At 45.4% G+C, this 11,356-nt stretch overlaps 1 protein-coding gene across 2 annotated transcripts in view; it reads right to left on the bottom strand.

Moving 5' to 3' along the window:
• The window catches only part of EDC4 (enhancer of mRNA decapping 4), a 31,067-nt gene extending 20,703 nt beyond the window's left edge, over window positions 1-10,364 (bottom strand). For both annotated transcript variants that reach the window (XM_081203789.1, XM_081203788.1), the window contains exons 1-7: window positions 10,197-10,364; window positions 4,830-4,986; window positions 4,201-4,312; window positions 3,110-3,209; window positions 2,756-2,945; window positions 1,709-1,856; window positions 1,207-1,311 (exon numbers count right to left, since the gene is read on the bottom strand). In XM_081203789.1, the coding sequence (XP_081059915.1) occupies window positions 1,207-1,311; window positions 1,709-1,856; window positions 2,756-2,945; window positions 3,110-3,209; window positions 4,201-4,312; window positions 4,830-4,986; window positions 10,197-10,272 (888 nt within the window). In that variant the 5' untranslated portion in view covers window positions 10,273-10,364. The remainder of the gene's footprint in view (window positions 1-1,206; window positions 1,312-1,708; window positions 1,857-2,755; window positions 2,946-3,109; window positions 3,210-4,200; window positions 4,313-4,829; window positions 4,987-10,196) is intronic.
• Window positions 10,365-11,356: the final 992 nt, after the last annotated feature.

The following is an 11,356-nucleotide window of genomic DNA, read 5'->3' on the forward strand; positions in this document are numbered from 1 at the left end:
CCAAGAAACCAGAATACTGTATGTAATCATGGTTTAAAACTGGCTTATGAATCGTGGCTTGCAATAACCATGGCTTCTTATTACACCTGAACTTAATCCTGGTTTGTTTTGGTACCCCACCCCAGACCATGACCCAGCTACAGATGCACAAGTGTTTAGAAAATGCAACCAATGTAAGGTGAAATAAGCTGTGGTCACTTTGCTCATCTGTCATCCTGGTTTGTTCAACAAAGCAAAGTTACGAGTTAGTGTTACATGTGAAAAAAACCAACATGGTTGTGATATACATGCGAATCACATTAATAACCTGATGTTTCTTTCCTTCTTTCTTTTTATACAGTGAATGCTTATCAACTTTTATATCAGCAGCAGCACATATTGCCAATTTGAGCCAAAGTACTTTCGATTTCCCGGGTGTTCAGTATGTTAAGTTGATAAAAAATTAAGACATTTGGGGGAATATATGTTACAGTACTTTTTCATTCTGTATTCTCCAGGTGACAGCCTCCATCACCATCTTGTGCTCAGCTGCCATCAATGCACTGACTCCCTCTGGCTCTGACTATTTTAACTTCTCCTACTACCTCATGCATCTTTGGATCAGTGAAGTGTCAAGCACCTTTCCATTCACAGCAGGACTCTTACCCAGTCATGCTCTCAAACATCACGCTGTGCCCTCTCACCTCACTTCCCATTTTAAAGAGGCTTCTTTTGTCCCCAGTGCTGTTAAAGCAAGACATAAAGCTGTGCCATACAAAGAGCCCCCTTAAGAAGAGGCTGGAAGTTTTCCACCCATACCCTTAACAAGAGTGCTTTGAGGGGGAGGGAAAAACTGTCACAAAACCACACAATGGAAAGGTGAAAAAGATGCCATCTTTACTTGTCCAGTCATAAAGGCCTGTTCTTTGCCATATGGGAAAAGCAGGAACTCAGCAACAGTCTAATAAGCCCCAGCAAACATGCCTATGATCAGGGATGATAGGAGTAGTAGTTCAGCAAAATCTGCAGAGCCAAAGGTCCTCTGCTTCTGGTCTAATAGCTCACACACTCAGACCCTTTTGCCATTGATCCCATAAACCAAGTGGATAAAGCCACAGGCCTCTTCAGAATATTGAAAACTGTTGGATTAAGGAATTAAACATACATAACAGATGGCTCAGCTCTGTAACGGGAGACAGACACCAATGACAGCAGCAGAACTCTTACCGTGCTGTGACCTTTTACCACAATAAAGCCTTCTTTGATGCTGGTCACTTCCACTGGCCATGAATTATGATTGGCTCGGATTATATCAAGATCCCAAACCTCTGCCTGCAAAACAAAGAGAAGAAGGAAGCACATAAACTGCATACTGAAGCTCTGCCAGGAGTGAACATAAAAGTCACCTGCCATTCCAGTTACCACCTCGCTCTGCATTCACTATCTTCCCATGAACTCTGCACCATTTTCCTGTGTTTATTCCTCACAAGTACCACACCCAAAAATAGCACAACACAACCACACTTGCCAGACTTACTTAAATAAAAGCAGAGGCTGACTTGATAAACTTGTACCAGTTTACCTGCTGTGAGGTGCTTTGTGCATGGATGTATTAGAACCTGGAAAATTGACCTAACCATGGGGCACATCTTTCTAATTCCTTATCTACAACTTATTAGTACCTCAATACAAACAACCGCCTTACGAAAGAAAAAAAATCAAAACTTACCCTATCCTCATGTAAGAGTGCCAGGGTCTGACTGCCTTCCTCACAGCTCTCCTCGTTCTCATCTGGGATGAAGGGACACCATATGATCCTCCGGGAGCTGTTCAGAGGAGTCCCATCAGGTCGCTTGATGTTTACCAGGATCTCCTCTCTGATCGCAAAGTTAAGGAACAGCTACAAATCACTTTCCTTTGTAGTATCAACTGCTTTGTGATTTATCCCAGATGTAGTAGAAACAAACACAGAGCTTTGCATAGTCGGCTTTGGGAAGGCAGTGTGAGGGCTGAGTGGGGGGTGGGGGCATCAGATGTTGGTCTCACTCCACCCACTATGCAACAATGCAGTGTGTGGCCCGCAGGATCCGTTTTGAAGTACTTTGCGGCCCACTTGGTATGAAAAGTTGGGCCGCCCTGTGCTAGGTAGTAAACTAGGATTAAACCACAGCTTCCTGGTTTGGATGTAATGGGTAACTGTGGTTTAAGCACAACAATAATAACAGTAATTATTTATTATTTATACCCCGCTCATCTGGCTGGGTTTCCCCAGCCACTCTGGGTGGCTTCCAACAAAATGTTAAAAATACAATAAAACACATGTGAGATACGCGTGTGAGAGCTTAATGTCTATTCTCATCTTAATGAGCTATAGTTTATTAAGCCACGATTGTTACTGCCGAAGCGGACCTTTGAGTCACAATACAAGGAGTCAGAGTCTTGTTTCCTGAGTGGATAACTTGCAAGAAGAAAATGTGTATAATGCTTTGGTGCTGGCTGGCAGAAATAAATACTAGTACATAAATACTAGTACATCTCTTTAAGGCAGGGATGGGAAAACTTTGGCCTTCCAGATTTTCTCAGTTGTCAACACCCATCAGCCCCAGGCACCATGGTCAGTGGCTAAGAATGACAATATCCGGAAGGTCACAGGTTCCCTGCCTAAGATACAGAAATAAACAGTGCCCACTTCCTATCTTGTAGTTACAAAGTTGCCTCAGTATCTAACAACACTGCAGCTATCTCCTATGCAGAACAGTACTGATAGATAAGATACTGGATTTTTCCATTCTCCATGGCCAGGCGCCAGACAAAGAGGTTGCCAGCTTCATCCAGGCAAGCGAGCTGGTTGGAGTTGAGGTGAGCAAAAGCCAGGTCTGCCACTCCACCTGTGAAGCCCTTCAGCAGGGTTCGCTCTGCCGTGCTAACGCTCAGGACCCGAACCATTGCAGAGCCATTGCTGGCACCTGTCAAAGAACAGCAACAAGAAAATGACAGTTAAGATGGCTTAGGCAATGCCAGTGCACTCTCTACAGCTGTGGGGAAAGCAAGGGGACCTCAGCCCAACACAAGGCCGCTGCAAGAAACCTAGCCTAGCTAAAAGAACCAAGTTGATGGAGAGATGCCTCACCTCTAATGGCATATGCCAGGTAGGCATTTGACACAGCAATCAGGTTACCATAGTAATATTTCTGCTCCCAGTCATACCTGGCCACTGGCTGGATTTTTACCTGGAGGGAAAAAAGAAAAACAAAGACCAGCTGAAGTGTGGAATTAAATTCAACATTTGCCAAAATAGGGACAAGGCATCCATCACTGAACATAAAACTGTAATATCTATATATGCTGAGGAGAGAGGAAACAGCCAACACCTAGTTCAGGAGTCACCAATCCTGTTCCCTTCTTCAGGAGATGCTGGGGACTGAACTGGAGACCTTCTGCATGGAAAGTATGTGCTCTATGTGGCACTATGTGAACGAGTCTTTAGGGACCTTTGGGCTCTTACACCATAATCCTTCTTCCCAGGTACCACAATTCCCACTGCCCTCTCTGGTTTGCAGAAACTGTGTCAGATGAAATTGCAAGCTACAGTTTGTCATAAAGCAGGAGAAGGCAGGGAGGGAATCATGGCATGTGAAAGGAAGGTGAGTGGAAAGGAACTCAGGGATGTGGGAATTCTTAAGGACTTTTTCATATATCAACAAGTGGTTAAAGGCTACAACGGAACCAGCCCAAGACAGCAGTTTGAAGCTAGTGCCTCAATCCCCAACCTCACACAACCATTTTCTTGTGAACAAAGGCTTCCCATGGCACTTAGGTTTCCCCAGGCCTATCACCACTGAACATTAGGGGGAATGCTAATAAGCACAGAAAACAGGCTATTCCAAGGCTGAGGCATGAATGCCTGCTTTTAAAAAAAGTCTAAGAGAAGCACAATACTCAATCCACCCCTCCAACTTATTACGCTCTTCAGCCTCATTCACCAGCAATCCAGGCACTGACTCCTTAAATCAGGGATGAGGAACCAGGTCTCCAGATGTTGGACTCCATCTCCCATCAGCTCCATTCAGCATGGCCAATGGTAAGAGATGGTGAGAGTTGTAGTCCCATGACATCTGGAAGATCTCAGGTTCCCCATCCCTGCTTTACATGCTTGAAAAGATGGCAAGTGCTGCCCCAACTGGTTTTGTACATTGTCCAGATGAATCTTTCCCCTTTTACCTTGTTGCTCCCTCTAGCTTTACTGGTGATGCTAGAGTCACTGCTGGCTACTATCTCAACATCTTTAGCAGTTATCACCATACAGGTAGAGCTATCATCTCCAGAGAGGCAGCTAAAAGAAAAGGAGAAGTAGTCAAAACAAAAGGCCTCAAGGACAAACAGCTTTTTGTTATGGAGAGCTAGGGAAAAGTTAGGGATAAGACTACTGAAGGCCCCCAATTAAAACAAACATGCCTGTCACTATGAAGTAGCAGTTTTACCACTTGTCTTTCCTGCTGCAAATGATCTTGCATGGACAAATGAGTGTTTTACTGGAAGCAACACAAGACAGAAAACAATGCAAACCACAAGTTTCAAACCTCAATCCCAGTCACTGTCAATGAAGCCTCCATTACTGTACAAAATGTATCCCCATTAAGCTATGTATGAATGTAGTCCCTCAACTGTGGAGACAACACACCATCTTAAATTTGAGTCTCTCTGGAACAGAAGCTACAAACAATGTTACACAACGTTAAAGCAGTAATCAAGAAAGCTGGAAGCCCAGTCTTTGTAGGAGCAATTACTGAGCTGAAATTTTTCAGCAGACCCATAACAAGCTCTCCACTTTCTCCCACCAAGATACCTACATGACTTGCTTCTCCTGAAGTGCTCCCAGAGGAACTGCTTGGGGTACTGGCTTCGTTAAGGAAGCTCCATCTCCAGATGCTATGGGATCTGGCACCAGCAAACCATTCAGGTCTCCATTGTATGAAGTGGATGATCTCTGGTTTTCGTTGACTGAACCTAAATGGGGGGAAGGGGGGGAACAGAGCCAATGTTCACATTCACACAGCCATTTAAAGGGTCATGAAAGTTTCTGAACCATACAGTCTCCCTTTGATGGTCCCCTGTCCCAGATGAAAAGAACATAACATGGGAGAGTGGTTTCATTCAAAAGAAATGCCAAACCCTCTCTCTTTCTCCTGAAACAGGAAACAAGGAGCCCATCAAGATAGTAATGTTCTAGAGAAGATATGAAAAACATTGTGTCCAAGGACAGAAAATCTGAATCGGTGGTTCTCCTCTACGATAAAAAGGCAAGTGTTTTGCTCAAGGAAAGACGGCTTGAGGATATAACGCAAATCTTGGCCTGACTGCACTGGCTGCCGATTAGTTTCTGGGCCCAATTCAAAGTGGTGGTTTTGACCTATAAAGCCTTAAACAGCTCAGGACCACAATACCTCAAGGACTGCCTCTCCCCATATGAGCCGATAATCATCATCTGCAATCATCATCTGAGGCCTTTCTTTGTGTGCCTTCTTCGTGAAAGGTCCAGAGCAGGGGTTAGCAAACTTTTTCAGCAGGGGGGCAGTCCACTGTCCATCACACCTTGTGGGGGGCTGGACTATATATATATATTTTAAAATGAACAAATTCCTATGCCCCGCAAATAACCCAGAGCTGCATTTTACTCATGTAAAAACATGCTGATTTCCTGACCATCCGTGGGCCAGATTTAAAAGGCGATTGGGCCAGATCCGGCCCCCGGGCCTTACTTTGCCTACCCATGGTCCAGAGTGTGCCAACACAGGAAGGGGATATTTCTGCAGTGGCTCCCTGTTGGTGGAATGCTCTCTCCAGGAAGACTTGCCTAGAGCCTGTGTTACATATCTTTAGGCACCCGGCAAAAATATATCCCTCTTCTCCCAGGCCTTTGGCTAATTAAACAAACTATTGCCTTTTAAACTGTGTGTTGGGGTTTGTTTTTTGGTATTGTTAGTATACTACATATTTTTGTGATTTTGTATTGTAAACCACCCTATGATCCTTGGATGAAGGGTGGTATAGAATTATTAATTATTAGTATTAATCAATAAAAGCATGATGGATGATGACATAACTACACACAAAGACTATTTTAGAATAGTCTTTGTGTGTAGTTTTAGAATCACTATGAAAGCTCAATGGAGGAGTAGTTCCTCTAACCACTCTAGTTCAGTGAGAAGCCTCCATACTATGAGAATAGAGGAGAATGGAAGGGTGGGCAGGGAAAATGAAAATTTTGGCCTCCTTCTCTTCTGGTTTCCAAGTTTGGAAGTCATAACTGAGAAGGTTTGCCTTCTAGCTGTGCCTATCCTAATGAGCCGTAAGCATGGAGCCAGCAACACCACTTGATGACTAGGCTTCAACTGGGGAGGATTGTGTGGGGAAAGGTGGTCCCCAAACTCTTGATGAGGCTATATGATTTTGCCAGGACGCTTAAAAATCTCTGGATAACTGCAATTCCAGATGCTGACTTCTGTTTTTTCCTGAAGGCTAGAATAGACCTGGGAAGGGAGTTAGAAACAAACAGGCCGCGGAATTAGAGAAAAGAGAAAAAACAACTTTTTTAGGCAGGTTTACCAGTAGCAAAACAGGACATATGGGACAGAACCTATTTCTACTGTTTCATGTGCTGTCAGAAGTTGGGGCTCAGCAATCCTGCTGGGTAGATGTTAGAAGGTCAAAATCAATGGCTTCAGCCATCTTGAGCCAGGGGATTATTGTGAAGAATCCAAAAACCCAGGGTCAGAGAAGTCAGCTGATGATCCTAGGTAAAATTCCTACCCAGTCCCCTTAACTGATGGCTAATGCTAGTTTCATTATGGCTCAATGCCATAAAGTAACACCGTGAGAAGAGGAAAGGTGGGTGGGTGGCACGTAGGCAGAGCACACAATGGTTAGTTCTGTACAGACAGTGAATGGACCACAGGGGGAAAGTTCCCTCTCTGCCCTCCTCAGGCCAAGTCCCCCCCCCCTTGCCAAGCCATAATCTGAGGAGACACAGAAGGCATGTTGAGGAAAGGCAGAGCTGGCCGTTGTCAGCTGCCTGCCTCACATACGATGTAAGTTCCACCCAACCAGAACACAGGACCCTCCGTGAAAATGGGGTCCCAGCCTTGTATGAAAATGTACATGCCTATGGTCATAAGCTCAGGGGCAGAGCACATGCTTCGCATGCGAATGATCCCAGGTTCAATTCCTTGCATCTTCAGGTAGGGCTGGGAAAGATTCTCAATTGAGGATCCTGCCTGAAGTCTGACTGGAAAGCAGCTGCCAATTTGGGTAGACTCAAAACTGAGTGAGATGGATCAATGCTCTGGCTTGGTATAAAGCAGTGAACAGCAGTGAACGATGTCTATATATTCCTATGCTGATCAGTGAATCACACAGAATACTAAGAATCAACTTTCGCTTTCATTTCACTTAGTTTCACATGGTTTCTTGTGGTTACAGGGACAGTTGAATAACAAAGATAACGCCTACTGGAGGAATCAAAATCCAGAGCAAGTTCAAGGAAAGGAAAGTAATAGTAGCAAAGGCATTTCCTATTTTCCACTAGAATAAAGAAATTGCCTACTGCAAATTGAGTTAATATCCATATCATTGCCCTCCACCCCCAGTAATTCTACAATCAATCCACACTCTGCCCTGGGATATGTCAGTGATCTGAATATAGTAAGTCCTTCCTACAAATAATTAAGAGATTGGTGAATACTTTACAGCAGAGCCTTTGCTCAAAAGCTGAATATACATGCAGCACAGTAGGAACTAAACGCCACCATTTAGCCCAACAGAGCTGGGTGAGGTTATGGCAGGAAATGTCAACAGGCACAGTACGCTGCTCACATGAAATGGTTACTGCTGCAAGCACCATGGAAACAGTATCTCACAAAAGACAAAAAGGGAGGGATCTGGCTGGCACAGGAGAAGTTCAGATAAAAATCTAGGATGCATCCTGCACCTAAGTATACTGTATTAGTACAGTGGTGCCCCGCAAGACGAATGCCTCGCAAGACGGAAAACTCGCTAGACGAAAGAGTTTTCCGTTTTGGAGGTGCTTCGCAAAACGAATTTCCTATGGGCTTGCTTCGCAAGATGACAATGTCTTGCGAGTTCCTGCTGGGGTTTTTTCCTCCCCCCCCTTTTTCTAAGCTGCTAAGCCGCTTATCAGCTGATCCGATCAGCAGACAAGCCGCTAAAAGCCGCTAATAGCGCTAATCCTTCATTGGGCTTGCTTCGCAAGACGAAAAAACCGCTAGACGAAGAGAATCACAGAACGGATTCTTTTCGTCTTGCGAGGCACCACTGTATTATAATATGTGCAGATAGGTATATCATATTCATACTAGCCATTCACCTGTTTTTACACCAATGGAGAAAGACAACATTGCCCCCATACACCAATGTTCTTGTTTATGACTTATGAGGCTAATGCAGTTTCCAAGGCAGAAATGTTGTGATTTCCTCCTCAAATAACGTACAGCACAGCATGCTAATTAGACACTTTACTAAAGCAACAGGTGCATTCCAAACTATCCCTTTAAAGACAAACCTCTCCCATACTCTGCACTGCAGATATTTCCAAATTTATGAAGATTCCACAACTAGAAAGCTACTCACTCAACTTTGTCCATCACTCCATCCGCACATCATTCTTACCACAATACTAGCCAGGTAGACCACCCATCGGTGGGAAGATAGTGTCTCAGCAAGGGCACTATTTGATTTGGCTGCCTTGTCATGTCCAGCACTGGATACATCCTGGAGCACTGCCCAGACCTCCCTCTGGATAGGTAAGGAAGCTGCTCAGGCATGAGCCACAGTCTTAACCCTACCTTCATCTTTGCCTTGTCTGGATTCAATCTCAAGAGTTTTGTTTATATCATCCACTTGCCTGTGGCCTCCTCACACTGTTCAGATATGAGGCAGCCATTGCTGGAAACTTATGTAATGAACTAGAAACCTGGGTGTCACCTTCTTGTTAATTATATCCAAAGCCCTGATAATATTTCCCAGCACCTTCATGTAGTTGTTGAGAAACACAACTTGTGGAGTACCACAACTAACTGTGCCCCCTCCAAAAAAAATTCTGAATGCAGCTGGGTAGAAAAAAAACAAGACATAGGAGTGGGAGACCAGGCATACCAGATATATGTTCAGTATACAAAAATGTTATGATCTACAGCAGGAGTGGCTAACTCCTGATTTGGTAAGTCAGATAATTTTTTTCTGGCCCTACAAGATCCTACCAAGTCGTAAAATAGGGTTTAGATCTGACAACACTATTGCTCATTCCTCCTTCCAACTTGAGAAATGTAGCAAAAGCAACTATTAATACAGAGAATTGCAACCGGAATATGACTACAAAAACAAAGAAACCAAAGAACGTACATTAAGGAAAGGTCAAGTCATCCAGTATTTGTTAAAGAGCCATAGAATAACAGTACTGAATCGCTAGTTGTTCATTCTCAGCGCCAGCTTGAGCGGCCTGGCCAACCACACCTTGCCTAGAGTGCCTTCACAAGCATCTGCAGATATATGACACCAGACTCTGGGCTGCAGGCTTAAGCTGCAGGGGGAAATGGCCTTTGAAAAAACAAGCAGTCAAAGTCAAACCAAGTGCCTGCTCCATTAAAGAAGGGGGCGGGGCAGAAGCAGAACATGAAGGGCGTGGGGTAGAAAGAGGCAGCCACGTTTGAAAGAAAGCTGAGCACCACACTCCACCAAAAAGAGCAGAAAGTACTGATGCCGGAGCCACAGTTGCAGAGGACCTTTTTAGTCAGATGGGACTTTTTGGCCCCAAACGGGAAGCCCCATCCTTGAGTTCTGGTTACTCAGAAGTAGGTCTCCACTGTGCTCAAGGAGGCTCACTTCCGAACAAGTAGACGCAGGATTGCAACCCCCTACCGTAACCCGGCACAACCAGACAACAAATCCCATCATGCTCCGTTGGGTTTACTCCCAAATAAGCGTGTATATAGGATCGCGACCCCCTGGGCTCTTCTCCCGCCCGTCGCCTCCCGCTCTCCTGCCAGCGCCGTTGGCGCCTTCCCGCTCACGCGGGATGGGCTGAGCAAAGGGGAGCACCGCCGCCCGAGACCACGAGCCTCATTTCAGCCGCTCACTCCCCAAAGGAGCTGCTTCCAAGGAACCACCGCCTTCTTTTTAGGGTCCCGGCCCGAGAGCCTCACCGCTCGGCCGATCCAGCTTGAGGATGTCTCGGAGATGCTGAGTCGCGTCCTCGATATCGATGCTCGCGGAGGCCATTGGGCCCCGCCAAGTCCGCCAGCAGTACCACAGCTACCGCGGCTTCCACCGCCCGGGCAGGCCAAACCCCGCTTCTCCGCCCCCACTTCCGCTTCCGGTCCGGTCATTGCTTTCCTTCCCCCAGGCAAAGGGTATCCAGACGTCCGGGTTCCGCCTCTCCCAGCAGAGAATAAGTACAGATAGTGTACGAGGCAGGCAGAAGCTAGCAGCAAGGAGAACGAGGGCCGGGAAGAGGGCCCCCCTCGCACGTACAACCTGTGGCCTTTTAAACTGTGGGTAGCTGGGGGGTATTGTTTTTATATGTTCATTTATTATGTATGTTTGTATTTTTACTTTGGCCACCTCATGAGAAGACTCCTTGGAAAAGACCCTGATGTTGGGAAAGATTGAGGGCACAAGGAGAGGGGACGACAGAGGACGAGATGGTGGGACAGTGTTCTCGAAGCTACCAGCATGAGTTTGACCAAACTGCGGGAGGCAGTGGAAGACAGAAGTGCCTGGCGTGCTCTGGTCCATGGGGTCACGAAGAGTCGGACACGACTAAATAATAACAACATTATGTATGTTTGTATTTTTATATTGTAAACCGCACTGTGATCCTCGGATAAAGGGCAGTATAGAATTTAAATAAACATAATAAATAAATAAAATTAGTCTGGGGTTCATTTTGGGCCCTAAAAAATAAAGATACAGAAAGGCGGGACAGTTCTCTGCAGCAGGAGAGGCTACAGCTTGAGCTGCAGACATACATATCCTGGACGTTAAGCCCCAAATGAACACACAACGTCACTTCCAAGTAGTATGTTAGGTGGTGCTGCCAAATTATTATTTTTTAGCAGAATTTATACACTGCTTAACCTTAAAAACCACAGAGCTCTGTGTGTGTGTGTGTGTGTGTGTGTGTGTGTAGGATCGCCCCAATGAGTGTCACTATGTTTGGGTCCCAAAGTCCCAATGAATGTAATATTTCAGTGGAGTAGACCTGATTTGTTGACTCCAAAACCCCCAAACCATATGAAATAAAGATGGACAACACCACTTGTGGAAGCAAGTTGAGAGGCAGTGTCACCTAAGATACAAAGGG

The sequence above is a fragment of the Podarcis bocagei genome, assembly GCF_964188305.1.
Source record: "Podarcis bocagei genome assembly, chromosome: 7".
In the NCBI taxonomy this organism is placed as follows: domain Eukaryota; kingdom Metazoa; phylum Chordata; class Lepidosauria; order Squamata; family Lacertidae; genus Podarcis; species Podarcis bocagei.